This window comes from Hipposideros armiger, unplaced genomic scaffold, assembly GCF_001890085.2.
Source record: "Hipposideros armiger isolate ML-2016 unplaced genomic scaffold, ASM189008v1 scaffold_41, whole genome shotgun sequence".
NCBI classification, from domain to species: Eukaryota; Metazoa; Chordata; class Mammalia; order Chiroptera; family Hipposideridae; genus Hipposideros; species Hipposideros armiger.
The window spans coordinates 3604298-3621745 of record NW_017731391.1 but is presented as its reverse complement, the minus strand read 5'-3'; the positions used below and the strand labels follow the sequence as shown (position 1 = coordinate 3621745).

The window sequence follows — 17448 nt, the reverse complement described above, 5'->3', positions numbered from 1 at the left end:
GGAATTATAGCATTATGGGCAGAGGTGTGTATTTTGAGTATATGTATGCGTAAGAGCAAAGTGAGGCTGTTTATGTCATGTTAGCCACTGACGTAGAATCCCCAAGAGGGCTGTGCTCAAAAATACTGCCATTTGTGCCTCGAGTATAATCGTGATCAGACATGGCCTCTGGCTGACAGAACTTCCTTCTGAATCAGCTGGAAAGGGAAGGGATAGTTAACGGCATAGCACAACTTCAGAAATAGTATATCTTAGTGGAAAGCTTGAGATGAATAGTAATGAAGGTAGACTCTGTATCCAAAAAAATCAAGAGCAAAATTGTTTGTGTTGCTAACCAAAGACTAAATACTTCTCTTGGATGCAGACGAGTAATTCCAATGGTCTCCAAGGAACCTGGGCATGCATAAGCCAACGATAAAATTTGGTCCAATAAAGAGCTCTTGTTAATCTGTGACACCATGTTGATGATCAAACCTGCAAAACCAGGAAAGTTCAACACTATGGGTAGATCAAAAGATCCTGCATATTTGTTATTAGGAAGGAGGTTTGAGGAAATATTGAGAAAACCTGTTTAAAATGTGACTCCCAACAGCTCCTGCTTGCTTTTATTGGACGCTGGACCCCTTCAGGTTCCATTATCTTAAAAATTTGCCATAGTGCATTCCTGTTCCTTTTTGGAAATGCTGCAATACGTAAACATTTCACAGCACATTCCACGGCTTAACAATGAGGCATTCAAGAATTATCATAAGTAATGTAAAAGGTTATGCTTTCTGAGAAGGGGTTTTGAGAAGAACGCTTTCTTTGTCTTTCAGCTTCAGGAACTCAGTCCTTCCAATTCTTGTAACTATTTACATAGAGAATATAGGTCTGTGAGTGAGTTCTGAGAATTCCTGCCCATGCCTCACACCAGAGACCTTGTGGTCTAAGGCACTAGTAGCAAGGGCTTCAGTCTCTACAACTCTCATTCATTGACGCATTCATTCATTCATTCATTCATTCATCCACCCATCCATCAGACTCTTAGAGCACTCCTGTGTCTGGCTGGCATTAAATTTGGCTCCATGAAGGCTTGAATCTGGAGATGAAAATATAGCAGGCATGTTTTTGAAGATGATGAATAGGTAGCATTACAAAATATATAATATATAGGATAGTGTCTATACATAATCAATGTTAGCTATTAACATTAATTGTGTTTATCATTAAACAACAGGGTAATAGCATAGAAAATTGTTCAATGATAATTGGATTCAAATCCCACCATCCTAATGCATCACCAGTTTTTATTTTCCATTCATTTCTTTGTTCAAAAAATACTTACTGAGCTCCTACTATATTGCAAGCACTGGCATAGCATGTTTGCAAGTTATCCTGTCGATGTGCGTATGCACTTCTAATTTCTCAGAGTTAAGTTTCTCATGCAGAGGATATTTTCTTATGCTGTTACATGTTCTTTATATTACCATTTTAATCAGTAGATATTATTTTATCAGTATCATTTATTCGAACGTGTTTCTCTTGTGGAATAAGAAGCATCTTTCCAAATTTTCCATATTATAACAAATGCAATAATAAGCCTCTGAGCACAGAGCTCTTTATTTCTTCCCAACAATTTACTAGGATAAATTCCTGGGAATCTAAATACTAGGTCAGAGAATATGAACATTTTTATGGATTTTGATGCATCCTGCTAAATTTCAATTATACTTGTCTTTAACCTCAGTCATATCCCATTGCCACCTCTGTGAAGATACTGCTTGATTTCTAGTTGGAGAATTGAGGAACACTCTAGTCTCATCAAGAATGCCTGCACACTGGGGCGGCCGGTTAGCTCAGTTGGTCAGAGTGCAGTGCTCATAATACCAAGGTTGCCAGTTCGATCCCATGTGGATCACTGAGATGTGCCCTCCACAACTAGATTGAAACAACTACTTGACTTGGAGCTTATGGGTCCTGGAAAAACACACTGTACCCCAATAAAAAATAAAAATAAATAATGAGTGCATAAGCCATTTCGTATATGGTTTATCTTCCAGATTGCTTACCCTATCCATTGCATAAGTAGCTTCCACTAATGTGGGAAAGGCAATCTCTCGCTCTCTAGACTTGTAGCACCTTCTTACTTCCTTATTCCTTATTCTCTAAGCCAATTCCTATACCTAAACACCCACTTTTAGCATTACAGAATGTTACAAATGGAAGAGACCTCAACTGTCTCTTCTTACCCTCTTCATTTTAGGGTCCATGACCTCAAGAGCCAGGGAGATTGTGAATTACTCCAGATCCCAGAGTTGGTGGGGAGACCTGGGATAAGATCTGCATAAAGTTGATTGGTAGTGCTGCTAGAAAATATCTAGGGGGTGCATACATACTAATATTGGAAAGAAAAAAATCAGCATGGCCTTTGTGGAGGTATGGTCTTCACATTAGTCAAGTGTTCCAAATTTTATTCCCTCCCTAATGAGCCCATGGCTGTTCATGGGTACTCTGTTACTGCAAGCTGTGGAATTACCTACTCAGCCCAGGGACTGTCAGCGGTATGTGGTGCGCTTCAAAAGTAAATGACAGTTACCATCTTATAAAGGAAATTCAGAAGCATCAAAATACAATGGATGAGCTGTCCCAGAGCATGAAGACGAACCTCCTTAGCTGACAGCACACAAGGTGCAGGGTGACTGACCGCCCACCTACCTTGAGCTTTGGGTCCAGCCACTCCTTTTGTAGCATTTCATAAGACAGAGAGCTTTAAGTTCCTCCAACACATAGTATTATTTTGTGTCTTCGTGCCTTTGCTCCTGTTGCTCTCATAGCCTGCAACCAGCTTAGCCCCCGGGTGGCTGGCAAATTTCGACTCTTCCTTCAAGACTTATTAGCTCATACAAAACCTCTTACAGGAAGTCTCCCATGATGCGTCTGGGCTGCAATGACTGTGCAGCCTCTCTGTCTCTTCATAAAAGACCTGTGCATTCTTTTATCACGCTGGGTTGAGAATATTTGTTTATGTCACTAGACTAGGCTCATTAAGATCTGGATCTCTGACTTATTTTCATATTCTCACTGCTTAGTACAGAATAGACACTTAGTAAATATTTATTGAACCGAAATATCTGACGTGTATGAATAAAGATTCTGTGAAAACTCTAAAATCCATTGAAGATGGTCTGGGTGTGTGACTAGAATGTAATTCTTAGTTAGAGTGCTTAAATATAATCCATTTTGTTATATTATTAGGTAGGAAAAATTTAACAGGGAAAGGGTAGTCTTTTTGGCCTCTAGATAAAAGAGGCCCTGCAACAATAATTTTTCAAATATGTAAATTATTATCATCATCTCTCCTGGGATCTTATTCTAGTAGTGCCCTCTCTTAAAGTTTCAATCTCTCCCTCTCTAGTAGTTCTTTTCTGCTTAACTAATTAATTTTCTGAAATCTTTCACATCTTTAAAAACCCACCTTGAAATCTTATGATTCCCCTCTGACCGTTATCTTTTACATTCATTTCTCTCCCATCATTCCTCACTCCCCTGCAACTTAGCTTCTATTCCTTCTCCCACCACTGAAATTGCACTGGCTCAGCAACATTACCAGTGACCCCCAAAATGAGTATTCAGCTGATACCTCTGCTGACTTTTCCATAATGTTGGCTACTGCTAAATCCCTTCTTCTGTAATTCTTCCCTTAGTTGACATCATGCCATCAAGAGTCTCCTACCTCGGGACCCTTCTCACTCAGACATTGTGTCATTTCCCTATGTTTTTCTCTTGAATGCTCGTGTTTCTCAAGTCCTGCCTTTCCCAGTTTTCCATTCTCACTTACATCAATGGATTTTATTCCTTACTATCCATTATAAACATCTGTGGCTCTTTTAAAAACAAAGAAATCCAAGAAAAGGGAAGTCTTGAGCACTGTTGGTAGGAATGTAAATTGGTACAGGCATTATGGAAAACAGTATAGAGATTCCTCAAAAACTTGAAAATAGAACTACCATATGATCCAGCCATGCCACTTTTGGGTATATGTCTAATGAAAGCAGGATCTCAAAGAGATATCTGCACTACCATGTTCATTGAAGTATTATTCACAATAGCCAAGACATGAAAATAACCTAAGTGTCTGTCTGTATGTATGTATTTAAGTGTGTATATGGATACACACACACACACACAAACACACACACGAGATGTGAACAAAAGATACAGTGAATATTTAAATTTAAAAAATTATTACAGTAAAATACATGTTGCCATTCATCCCCCTCAGAATACTCCCTCTTGCTTCGAACACACTTATCCCATCGTTCTTGCCACTTTCTGAAGCAGTTCTGGACGTCCTCTTTCGTGAGTGTCTTTACTTCCTTCATCATGACAATGCTCTGTGATACACATCACTTCTGGGAGGGCAATTTCTGCCAAATTGAAACATTAGGGTGTGTTCTCATCCACTTTATTCACCAAATCTGGCACTATGTGACTTCTGGCTCTTCCCCAAAGTCAAAATAACCATGAAAGGAAAATGTTTTGAATCNCTCTATTCCTGTGCTAGGCACTAGGAATAACAAGGGGAAAAGACATGGAGTCCCTGCCCTCAGGCAGCTCTCAGTCTAATAAAAGAGACCAGGAGGCAAATGAACAATTACCATGCAGTGTGAGAAGTGCTAGGAACATGGCAGGGGAGGAGGAGGCCCTTACTCAGGGAGAGGGTGGTATTTATTGTCACAAAACCTTCTCAGGGAAGGTGGCATCTGATCAGGTCTGGAAAAACAGAAGTGTCATCAGACAGAGATCCAGTGAGGTGTGGAGTGATTGAGGAGACAGAGACACTCCAAATGATAACCAGAAAAAAAAACACACACTTGCTCCCCCCAACCACACACACACACAAAAAGAACTACCTTTGGGAATTAGTAGCAGATAAAGGTGACACCCATTGCACCAGACCTCAAACTTGGACTTACTTACATATTGCAGAAAGAGAAACTTTTGTGTTGTTGGAAAAGTCATGACGTATTTTTTCTATGTTTTTCACTGCAAAAATGCGTCATGACTTTCCCGACAACCCAATACATTAGCAGAGGCTGGGAAGATGGATGGAAGCTCACGTAAGCGGACATGACATCCTGATTCTGACGTACTATCTTAATGTCCAGATCTTTGGGAAAAGGCTTTATATTCTCCTCTATACCCTTTCTAGTATCTTAGATTCACCTTGAGAAAAATTCATTTTCAGCTCAAATTTAAAACCCTTGGCTGCAGCTTTTCTTCATGTTTATTTGTGAATACATCAGGAGAATGGTTCAAAAATAACTTCAAGCTATTAATGTTTTTACTATTTGAGGCATAATGCATATTTTTCAATGCCCTGTGCCTCTTGGGACATGGTATTTAACACAACTAACATTCTTCTGGGTGCAAAATACCACTACAAAACCATTCAAAAGATTTCTGGTGAAGAAGGGAACTTGAGATTGGCAGTAGAGGGTGAGAATTGAGTGAAGTGACTCTTTGTATAAGCACACAAACCTGTGTCAAGACTCTTTGCCCTTCTACTGTCCCCACAACTCCTCAACAGGTGGCATGAGCTCACTGACATTTGTAGAACAGATGGGATGTCATTTTAATGTTTCTAATTGACCGGGGCCTTGGGGGCTGCACATGCGCGGCTGCATGCCTGGTGTAGGGTGGGCAATGGAATCAGACAATGCTACCTGTTCCTTCTGACTGAGAAGTGAGAGCTGAATTTGTGTCATCTGGTTAGAGCACCCTGTTGTTACCTCTTCATCAAAGGCCTTATTTCTCTGGTTTTATTTCCCTTAATGTGCCAACCCTTTCCTCCTCTTTGCACAGTTCTGAATTTTGGACAACGTGAAAAAGGCAACCTTGTTCCCCTGAAAATTACCTTGAGCATAAGCTGTGTTTTCCTCCCTAGATTTTCATAAGCAATTCAGGTTGTATTAAATTTATACCAGAAATGGTCCAGAGAGGAAGTGGGAGGGGCTACAAAGGAGCCAAAGAGGTCCGTGGTGCTTACCAGGTATTCTAATCAGAGCACACACAACATGGACTTGGAAGACCTGTCCCTGGACAGCCATAATTTTTGCAGTTCTCATTTTAGAAGCCATCTGGTGAGTCGATGCAGCCCCACTTCCTGTAGTGAACACATGCAATGCCAAGACTACAACCACACACTTCCTCCCTCAGCATCCTTGAGGACCCTGCACACTAATTAGAAGACTTTTCTTTCTACGATACAAGGCAGAAAACGCTTTCTTGATTGGTTTAGGAAGTGTCTTTTAAACGGTATGGGATTCCCATCAGTCGTGCAGCTTCTTGGAAGAAAACAAATCCCAATTATTAATCATATCCTATTAGATCAGACTTGAAAACAATTTGTATGGTAATGAGGACTTTACAGGGCCTGCTGAGTGTGTTATTTTGTGCTGGCGTTAGGGGTTATTTCTAAGACATTCATGGTCATTTCCCTCTAATCAATGGCATACGTTTTCATTTTAGGCCCTCAAACAAATTTTGGAATTTGATTCTCTTCTGTTTTCCTTCTCTCTTGTCCACCCAACATCATTACTGCATCCTTAGCTCAAGAGGGGGAACAAGAAGGAGTGGTTGGATATAGAATACCTTATTCTCTTTTAAGCCCCACATCTACTAATGAGTATGTATAATTTTTTAAAAAGCAGTTAATGATCTGCAAACATTCAAGGGATTAGATGGGTTTCTATTTATCATTAGTATTCAACAGAATTGAAATGAAAATCTTAATAACCACTATTATCATTTATTCAGCGCTCCCTTTATGCCAGGTAGATATTGTATTAAGTGCTTTTCTACAATATAATAATCAAAGTAGCTAATATATTTTTATTGATCATTTATTATGTGCCACTCTGAGGGTCAAGTTCTTTGCAAACTATCTCATATATTCCTCTCATCAACACTACATCATAGACATGATCATTAACCCCATGTTGTAATTAAAGAAAGTGAGGCTTAGAGAATATTTGCTGAAAGTTGAACTTGGTACGTCTGAAGCCCAGGTCCATGTGCTCAACAACAACCTTCATGCTTTGATGAATCCTTAAGTGGACAGTTTTGGCTTCTTTTTCTGATGCAAGTCACCCCACTGATTGATCAGTGTTACATACATTCGAGCTATATTTTAAGTTTAAAGGATGTTCTTACCTTGGTTGAACATCTTGGCCTGTCAAAGTCTCAGAAATATGAATAGCTGCCACACCCCTGGACATGTCTGCCTTCCCCAACCCTTGCTCTGCACATAGTAGATTCTTCCCCCTCACAGCTCTGTGGACACAGTAGTCCTTTTGTTCAGTGATTTCCTGGCACACCAGTGTTTTCAAACCAGAATCAAAACAGTCCTAACATGACTTCTGCCTCGCCTGATTTTAAACGTTCCTTATTTTCCCAAGTTATTTACTTCAAATACAATATTATTGGAGTCAGATAACCATGTTTACTATTGAACGTCAAGCTTTACTCTTATCTAGGCTTTTCCAGTTGTCAGCAGCTTCCACAGAGGTTTTCCCTCTGCTTCTCCTGTTTTTAGATGGGCGAGGCTGAGTGGAAACCCACCAGAGGCCCAGGCGGAGGCACTGCGGGGCAGAGCCTCTTTATTTTCTATTGACTGACTATGAAGGAAGCTGCTCTGTAGCTGTTTTCAGTCTAGACAGGATATGATGATAATAGCACCAATAAAAAAAGTTCATGTATTCCAGCCAGGGACAAAGTAAGTGGGTACAGGGCATAGATATATGTCATGCTGTTATTAGCATCAAGCGGCACACGGCCCACTTCCAGGCTGGGTGCCCAGATTCATTGGCATGCCCATCATGCCTCCATGATTAGAAGACAGCTCTCAGGAAACCCTGGGCGCTGTGCATTTGGACGCTCAATTTTTCCTCTTGTAGGCACTGAAACTTATTTTATAGAGCAAGAGAGTGAGTGACATTTGGCACCACTGGTTCATGAACTGTTTTGTGGGCGTTCCTTTATGAGTTATAAATATTTCTAGGAGAAACCAGCCACCATATGCTGGACTGATTTAGGTCCAATTTATTATTGCTTTTCCGAGGTGCCCAAGCTCTGGTATAGACGGGAATTATAGAATTATGGGCAGAGGTGTGTATTTTGAGTATATGTATGCGTAAGAGCAAAGTGAGGCTGTTTATGTCATGTTAGCCACTGACGTAGAATCCCCAAGAGGGCTGCGCTCAAAAATACTGCCATTTGTGCCTCGAGTATAATCGTGATCAGACATGGCTTCTGGCTGACAGAACTTCCTTCTGAATCAGCTGGAAAGGGAAGGGATAGTTAACGGCATAGCACAACTTCAGAAATAGTATATCTTAGTGGAAAGCTTGAGATGAATAGTAATGAAGGTAGACTCTGTATCCAAAAAAATCAAGAGCAAAATTGTTTGTGTTGCTAACCAAAGACTAAATACTTCTCTTGGATGCAGACGAGTAATTCCAATGGTCTCCAAGGAACCTGGGCATGCATAAGCCAACGATAAAATTTGGTCCAATAAAGAGCTCTTGTTAATCTGTGACACCATGTTGATGATCAAACCTGCAAAACCAGGAAAGTTCAACACTATGGGTAGATCAAAAGATCCTGCATATTTGTTATTAGGAAGGAGGTTTGAGGAAATATTGAGAAAACCTGTTTAAAATGTGACTCCCAACAGCTCCTGCTTGCTTTTATTGGACGCTGGACCCCTTCAGGTTCCATTATCTTAAAAATTTGCCATAGTGCATTCCTGTTCCTTTTTGGAAATGCTGCAATACGTAAACATTTCACAGCACATTCCACGGCTTAACAATGAGGCATTCAAGAATTATCATAAGTAATGTAAAAGGTTATGCTTTCTGAGAAGGGGTTTTGAGAAGAACGCTTTCTTTGTCTTTCAGCTTCAGGAACTCAGTCCTTCCAATTCTTGTAACTATTTACATAGAGAATATAGGTCTGTGAGTGAGTTCTGAGAATTCCTGCCCATGCCTCACACCAGAGACCTTGTGGTCTAAGGCACTAGTAGCAAGGGCTTCAGTCTCTACAACTCTCATTCATTGACGCATTCATTCATTCATTCATTCATTCATCCACCCATCCATCAGACTCTTAGAGCACTCCTGTGTCTGGCTGGCATTAAATTTGGCTCCATGAAGGCTTGAATCTGGAGATGAAAATATAGCAGGCATGTTTTTGAAGATGATGAATAGGTAGCATTACAAAATATATAATATATAGGATAGTGTCTATACATAATCAATGTTAGCTATTAACATTAATTGTGTTTATCATTAAACAACAGGGTAATAGCATAGAAAATTGTTCAATGATAATTGGATTCAAATCCCACCATCCTAATGCATCACCAGTTTTTATTTTCCATTCATTTCTTTGTTCAAAAAATACTTACTGAGCTCCTACTATATTGCAAGCACTGGCATAGCATGTTTGCAAGTTATCCTGTCGATGTGCGTATGCACTTCTAATTTCTCAGAGTTAAGTTTCTCATGCAGAGGATATTTTCTTATGCTGTTACATGTTCTTTATATTACCATTTTAATCAGTAGATATTATTTTATCAGTATCATTTATTCGAACGTGTTTCTCTTGTGGAATAAGAAGCATCTTTCCAAATTTTCCATATTATAACAAATGCAATAATAAGCCTCTGAGCACAGAGCTCTTTATTTCTTCCCAACAATTTACTAGGATAAATTCCTGGGAATCTAAATACTAGGTCAGAGAANCATCTCCCAATAAAAAATAAAAAAAATCTTAAAAAAAATTCTTAAATATACCAGTAAAATCAACTCTAAAAGTTTATTTTACCTTTTCCCATCAAGTACTTATTTTCATGTCTTTATAGATGTAATAATAATAATAATAATAATAATAATAATAATAAGCGTACCACTGCCTTAACTGAACTTACTTGTCTTCCGAGCATCTTAGAGCATGCATCTGGCCTAACTCTGGCATCATCATAAGAGAGCACCAGGTCATGCTGGTCATGCTAATTTAGTGTCCTGTGTTCTTTCTACCTCAACACAATACCTCCTTATTATCAAGGGAAAACTTTTTCATTTCAAAAATAGTGTCATCGAGGATTATGCTTAATACATTTAATTACTTTTTAACAAGTTTTCACATTTTGAACTTTTCTGTGAGGGTTATTCTTCCATTTGCATTGATAGTTATCCCAGTAATTCATGCTTTATTAAGGGGATTTCAAGGACATCGTCTTATCCCCTTTTATGTTGAGCTCAGAAGAATGGTCAGGAGAGCCCTCTAAAACAAGCAAGGCTCTCCCTGGGGCACCTCACCTGCTTTTTTCCACCCCTCAGCTCTTTAATATAAGGGCCGGTTTCTAAACTGTTTCACAGTGATCAATCACCAAATCAATGTCACATGTATTGTCATCTTCCAGGGAAAATGCTCTGAGTGGTTTTCAAAGAATCACAAAAGGGGAAATACCACTACAGGGCTATTTCCCTCATAAAATAAATCTGTCATGGATCTTGTCCTTGGAAAAACACACACAGGGCCCCAAGTGTGGATTGGCTAAATGGCTACAGCCATCACATTTAGTTTTGAGAACAATCCTTCCCTATGCCCTTGCTGTAAAGGAACCACTAAAACCCGAAGTGCACTTCCCTTAATTACTTGTAACCCCTAGCAGAGCGGGCGCCCAGGAACCAAAATGTCCCCACTCTTAATGGAAACGATACAAACAATGGCTCGTGCCCAAGATTTCACACTTGTTTTCCAACCCAGGTCTTGGCTGACAGAGGCCGAGTTGTAATTCCTTAGATCGCTTGACTCCCCGAGGGGCGAGGTGTGTGGATTTGTAACGACACTCCTTGTGAACTCTTTCGGCCGGGAGTAGCTTAAAGATGAACTTCTCCGGGTTTCTGTGATCAAAATGTTTCGGTGAAGAGCGTGATTGGAAACTTGTGCTGGCGGGAGCCTGCAGCGCCGCTGCTCTTTCAACAGGCGATTTGTTCTCCTGTCTGTGGCTCATTTCCATGCAAAGAGCCCGACATCAGAGCACCTTTTGTTGCTTAAACGCTTTCTGTAGCTTCGAGGGGAGAGAGTCATGTGGAGCTGGAAGAGCTCATTTTGAAGAGAGGGGTCCCGGGGAATGCCTTCCCGGCTCCAGAGGCCCTGCGCTCGCCCCCGCGGGGCCCTGCTCGGCCGTGCTGGCAGGAGTGAGTCGCGTGCCTTCCTGAGTCGGTCCCCGTCACAGGAAGAAACGCCTTTGCAGCGGGTTTAATTGCGTCTCAGCCGCCAGAAATCCCCGCCGTCACCCTCAGTGGTGCGAACTTTGCCTTCGGCTGCCCTGTGGCGGTGCGGAGCCCGGGTGGGAAAGTTTCTGAAGTTGTCAGTCGCGCCGCCCGCTGCCACCTAGAGCCGAGGTGCGGGCGCCTGCGAGGGGCCCCCGTGGGGTCGCCGGGGCGGCTGGGGGATGCGGCGCGGGGGCGCGGCTCCGTGACGCGGCGGGCGGGGACCCGGCGCTGGGGGCCGGCCGTGCGCTGGTGCGGGGCGAAGGTGCCCCAGGGACCGGGACGCGCGGGCCAGCGTGCGGGACGCGGCCATGGAGGACGCGGGAGCAGCCGGCCCGGGACCAGAGCCCCAGCCCGCGCCGGAGCCCGAGACGGGCGCCGGCATGTCGGAGGCGTTCTCCCGGCTCTGGACCGATGTGATGGGCATCCTGGTGAGTTACCTGGAGCGAGCGAGGCGCGGGAAGGGACGGTCGCGGGCCCGCGGGGCAGGGCAGCCCCTCGGCGGCCCAGGGGCTCCCCTCGCGCGCGCCGACTTGGCACGCCCGCTCCTCGGAGTCGTTCTTCTCGGGCTCCAGTTCTTAGGGGGTTACATACACACGGTATAGGATTTCAATCCCTAATTAAAAAATAACCAGCCACAGATCACATCAAAGATTTATTATTATTTTTTTAACCATCGGGTGATAGTCAACAGTTTAATCTGGGACACCTGCTGAGAAGTTGGAACAGGCTGGAAAGAGTCCTTCAAAGAGTAAATGTAAATAAATAGTATTTGACTGGTGTTCTTTCACAGTTGGAGTTGGGAGGAGGCTGGGTTAACTGATGTTTACCTCCTCACCATTTGTTGCCTGACCATGAGAGAAAAACAACCACATCTTCCTCAGAACCACCAAAAAGTTTACTGAGTCGTCTGCTTGCAGTTTTCAACTTGTAGAATTACAGGGTGTTTGTTGTTATATGTTTGGGACTAAAAACAATGGGACTGACTTTGCTAAATCTGTGTTGTCATGTATTTTGAAATGTCCAGTAATGTTTTCATACCGCCCATGGGTTTGGCATAATTTCTGAAAAATAGTTCTGCACGTTGGATGAAGCTTGAACTTGCACAGGGTTCGCTGCCTGGGGCTATTAGTAGATTTGCTTTAGTAGAGCAGTTGGTGGGCAGGTAGCCTGGGATCAGCTGTGGGGGGGTAATTAACAGTCAGACATGGTAATCCACACGTAAAATGTAAATTTTAGTTTAGAGATTTGGGATTGGTAGTTGTGTAGATTATTGGAAAAGGCTCTAGGTTTACTTTGGATCTTTTATTTTTCAAATAGAAGGGGTAGTTTTTAGAAAGAACCTCCTCTCTGGGCATGATGAACAGTGCACTGTTTTTTGAGTGTTGAAGCTCTTGGCCTTTAGAGTGATTTAGCCTGGGGCAAATCCCAGCTCTCCCATTGACGGACTACATGACCTTGGCCAATCTTTTTAACCTCTCTGATCTGCAGTTTTATCACTTGAAAAGTGAGGCAGAAGAGCTTTGCTTCTTAGGTTTTCTGACATTTAGCTATGCTGGTATATATGTAGTACTCAGCATACTGCCTGGCATGTAGTAGGTGCTCAATAAGGGATAGCTCTTTCTATTTTTTCCCCCTGCAAATAGTCTAGTATCTCACTTTTGCTCGCTGAAGTCCCAGTTTTGCCATTTTCAGGTGTCCATTGGTATTTATGATAACCATTGTACAGAAAACCAGGGAAGGTTGGTCAAAGAGTTCTGTCTCCTCACTCTCCAACATTTAAAAAATGTATTTATTTTTCCATGTAAAACCTTCTGTCTTTGCATTTTCTGAACATTACTAATGAATACTGCCCTCCAGTGAAATTCCAGAAAACCCAAAGGACATTTTAAAGTTGTGGTAGATTGTTTTCTAAGTTTATCAGGCAGGAAGCGTCTCTATTTCTTGCTTAGATCTCACTCTGTAAATGAGTGAGAAAATGGGTTTGATAACATTGCATTGCATCCCTCACTAGGGCATAGGCTGGGGAGGGGAGAGTTGGAGGGACTCCCTTAAATGAAAGTGTGGGCTCAGGGTTGTTTGGAGGGGCGGCTTGGCAGGTGCCACTTTCTGAACATTTGCTGTCGTCCCCCAGGCAGATTCCAGCACTGTTGGGTCAGTTACTGCAGTGTTCTTTGGCTGCGTTAAGAGATGGGGTGGGGCTGCAGAAACTCAGACCTGTGACTCCAAGGGCAGCTGCAGGAGAAAAGCAAATATGTACTTCTCACAGAATCAGCTCAATGTGAGGCTGGAAAGAACGTGTCCCAAATAGATTATGTTCACGAGTGTTTTCCCATTTTTTTAATACAGTCATATTTTCCTTTGGGGTAAACTTGGGCATCAGGATTGTTCCTTAGTAAATTTCAGAAGAAGACATGGGCTATGTCTCTTTCTACATGCCTGCAGAGAGTCACCAGGATAAAAAGGAAGGATCTCTATTCTATTGGAAAGCTGTCATCCAAGTGTTTATAAGATCCTGTTTTTTGGGGGGCATATATCAAGACCCTGGCAGTTGCCTTTCTCTGTTCTTACTGAGATAAAAGATAGCATTGCCTTCATTTTGTATTTAAAATAAGGGATTTGGCAATCTGTCGGCCTATATAAGTGAGTGACTTGACCAATGGCATATATACCTTGTTAGTGACAATATCAGACTGCACCCCACTTCTCTGACTCCCACCAGTCAGGAGCCTGATACCATGATACTCCATAGTTAATTATGCAAGATCAACTTGGTAGAAACAGAATTACACCCAGAATTTTAGGAAAATGCTATTTGAAAGATTCTTTTTCAATGTGGAACTTGAGGAGGGGAATAGAGGTAGTGGTGGAGTTACACATCCAAACATACTTAAAAGATTTCAGGCACACTTGCTACTTTATTGGATTCTTCTAGGTGTGAAAACCAAACGTCAAGGCCTATTAGGTTAAAACTGCTTTAGGTGAATGAGCACAGTTCCCCCTTTTTGGAGTGAACTGTGAGAGGCACTGGGCACTGTCTCCAGGGATTTTGTTGGTTCTAACCTTGGGAGGGCTGTTGCCCCTGAGGCATAGGTTTCAGTAAATACGGATGGCAGTTTGAGTTTATTAGGACACATTTTGCATTTAAATTAATCCGGTCCTGCACCATTCCACACCAACTGGTTGCTGTTAGATAATTGTTAACAAAATGCTTATTTAGAGAGAAATAATGGTATGATTTATGGCATGGAAATGTTTGACCAGTGCTTGAGCGAATAAATGCTAATGAGTAAATATGTAAATAGAGAATTAAGAGGACATGAACTTACCAAAACACTGTATCGATTGTGAATGCCTGGACAGCAAGGTCAGTATTTTGCTCATTTTCTATCTCCAGAGCCTGGGTGCTGGGAACATGGTTTTATTGAATAAAAAAGAAAAAAAGTATGTACTTCTGAAATGCAGGAGCCACATCAAAATAGAGTTCGATAAAGACTCATGTACCCGCCATAATGGAGTGCCTTATAGACATTAATAAATTGTGCTCATGCTGAAGCTACCACTTGGGCAGTTTCATCATGCAAACTAAAATCCTGGCGCTAATGGCAAATTGCGAAATGTTTGTAAACCCTGAGTGATTAAACCATGGCATTCTTGGGAAGTGTGCTGTTTTGTTCTCTAACTGCAACATGTGGCCTGCCCGAGTTTTCAACGCCTGACACCTTTCAGCATGACATGCTTAGATTTCTGCTGAGATGTGCCAGATGAGCTAGAATCTGTGGCATTTTACTTATATCTGGACTCCATGTTGCAGACGACACAATATTCCTTTTTTTTGGTGGGGGAGGGTAGATGTTTTTAAGAGTAGGAATTGCTAAGGTAGATCAGTTTTCCAGCACTGGTTATCCATTTTGTAAATTGTGATGGTTCTTAAGTTTTCCCCCCAGAATTTGAGGTCCCCTCTTAAAGCTGAGCCAGGTCTCTCTTGGGAAGGGAGGGGAAGAGAGTTCCTAAGTGCCTATTGTTTGCAAGATCCTGCTAGAGGTTTCTCCCCCAACCATATATTTCCTCTGGTTCCTACAGTTTACACCCATTTCCTAGCAATGCTTAAGAGAATATCCATTGTATACAGATACTGAATTCTTTGCAATCTGCAGAAAAGTATGTAGCAGGCTTCAGTTCCCAAATACTAGATTTATCTTGTTTTGCTGTTTGTTGTAAAGACCCTCTTTTGCTTTGCAGTTTTAGGCAAAGTGTGGGGAAGGGGAGATGTTAGTGAGATGCCTAGAGAGCTTTTAAAATGCAAACACGTCGTGATTTACACATTCTTTGGGTGGTGTCTTATGCTAAGCCCATCTGCTAAGGACTTAATTAATTTTAGGTCTTGGTACTAGAGAGTCAGCCTGGTTTCAAATATTCTGACTTCATCTTCATTTTATGTTCCTGTTAGCCAACCCAAAGCCTGGCTTTTTATAAGTGGAGAAGTTGCTGGGTGATGTAGCAGAGGAACGGTAGAGACCTTGGAAGTGAGCCCTAATCTCCCTCATTTAGGGAGGAGGACTGGAAGGGCTCAGGGGAGCCCAGTAGGGACCACACCGGTTAAGCCTTTCCTAATTCCGGCTGGGGTCGCTACATCTTTGGCTGTCTGAAGAGATCGCTGCACTGAAGTGACCTTCCGTGCTCTGTCTTCCCCCTTCTGCCCTCATTTGCCATTCTCTACCTTGTAACACTTGGTAACCCTTCCCTCTTCTGACTTATCGACATCTTGTTTTTCATCATTTACTCCAACTTGAGATGATCCAGTTTGGCCACACAGGGAGGGGAGGAGGCAGAGAGGAGGCGGTGCCCACAGTACTGAGACCGTGCTGTGCTGGCCCTTCCTGTATTTGATCTCGCATGGTGACCAGTGAGCCTTATCCTCCCCGTGTTGCCCTGGAGAGGTACGCGTGCTGGCCCTGAATCACACAGATAGGAAACAGGGGAGCTGGGATTTGGATCGTGTGTTATTTCCTGGAAATTAATTCCTAGGTGTAACTTTTTTTTTTAAAGGCCTCACATATTTATTACTGAACCAACCTACTAGTGCAGAAACATAAGAGAAAGCACATTTTCCCAATAATTTCCCAGTAAAACACACCCAGCTCTTCAGATAGTAACGATCTTTTCAGTGCTATGGTAAAATCCAAGCAACCCGATACAGCGTAAATATGTGTGCCATCTCATGTGTGATTCCTTATAGATCTAGCTTGGCTCTTCTCCAGTGTCTCCTCTTGGAGCTGTACCTGACTTGATGACCAGTTTTCATCTGAATCCATTGGGGGAATGGCCCGATTCTACTTTTGTTTCTTGGCCAGGAACCGCTCGACCCTGAAAGTCTTATAAGACATAGTGAGGAAGAGTCAGCCGCATGCACCAGCATGGCAACGAAAAAGAGAGGCCCTAGTTGCAATTTTATAGTTCATTCTTTCACATATCAAGACATTGGCTGTCCATGAATTTTTGCTTAAGCTATTGAGCTAAGTACTAGTGACCCATGCCACTGGCTTCCAGAAAGATAGCGTTTTGCAGGAAAAACAGCAGTCCCGCCATCTATCTCCTAAATACCCAGTCCCACAGTGCAGTGGGCAGAAGGCCCCCAGGTGGCAGGAGCACAGGGGAGTGGGGGTCGGTGGTGGTACACAGGAAGTGCAGTTCCTAGAAATGCCACTTGATTTGGGCCCTGGCAGTGAGAAGGCTATCTCTGAGAGGCCTTCTCCAGTGAGGATTAAGGAGGAAATAAGGGAGGAACGGCCTTCTGGGCAGAGCCAAAGGGAATAAATAAAGATGGGAGAGCACAGGGCACTGAAGTGGGACTAGGTCTTGAGGGCTGAGGTAGCTAGAATCATTCTGTAGGCTCCAATGAGAAGCCATTGCAGAATTGTTACCTGGCGTGTGAGACACAGTCACTTCTGTGTTTTAGAAAAGTAACGTTTGTGGTAGATGAGCTGGTCATGAATTTGGAAGGAGACTTTTATTATTTCTTAACTGAGCCACCCTGCTACCTGTTGGCAGCTTAGTGGCAGCTCAGCTCGGGCCAGGAATCGAACCGGCAACCCTGTTGCTCAGAGCTCGCACTCTTGAGTGAGCT

General features: G+C 42.5%; 1 protein-coding gene across 7 annotated transcripts in view; it reads left to right on the top strand.

The window, feature by feature from the left end:
* Nucleotides 1–17448, top strand: part of SASH1 (SAM and SH3 domain containing 1) — a 256467-nt gene that overhangs the window by 57086 nt on the left and 181933 nt on the right. For 2 of the 7 annotated variants that reach the window (XM_019638922.1, XM_019638921.1), the window contains exon 1: nt 11518–11752. The exons of 1 other annotated variant lie outside the window; for it this stretch is intronic. In XM_019638922.1, coding sequence (XP_019494467.1) covers nt 11633–11752 — 120 coding nt within the window. In that variant the 5' untranslated portion in view covers nt 11518–11632. Of the gene's footprint in view, nt 1–9900; nt 11454–11517; nt 11753–17448 lie in introns of those variants that run through there. 4 more of the 7 variants (XM_019638926.1, XM_019638925.1, XM_019638924.1 and 1 more) reach the window with 3 other exon arrangements.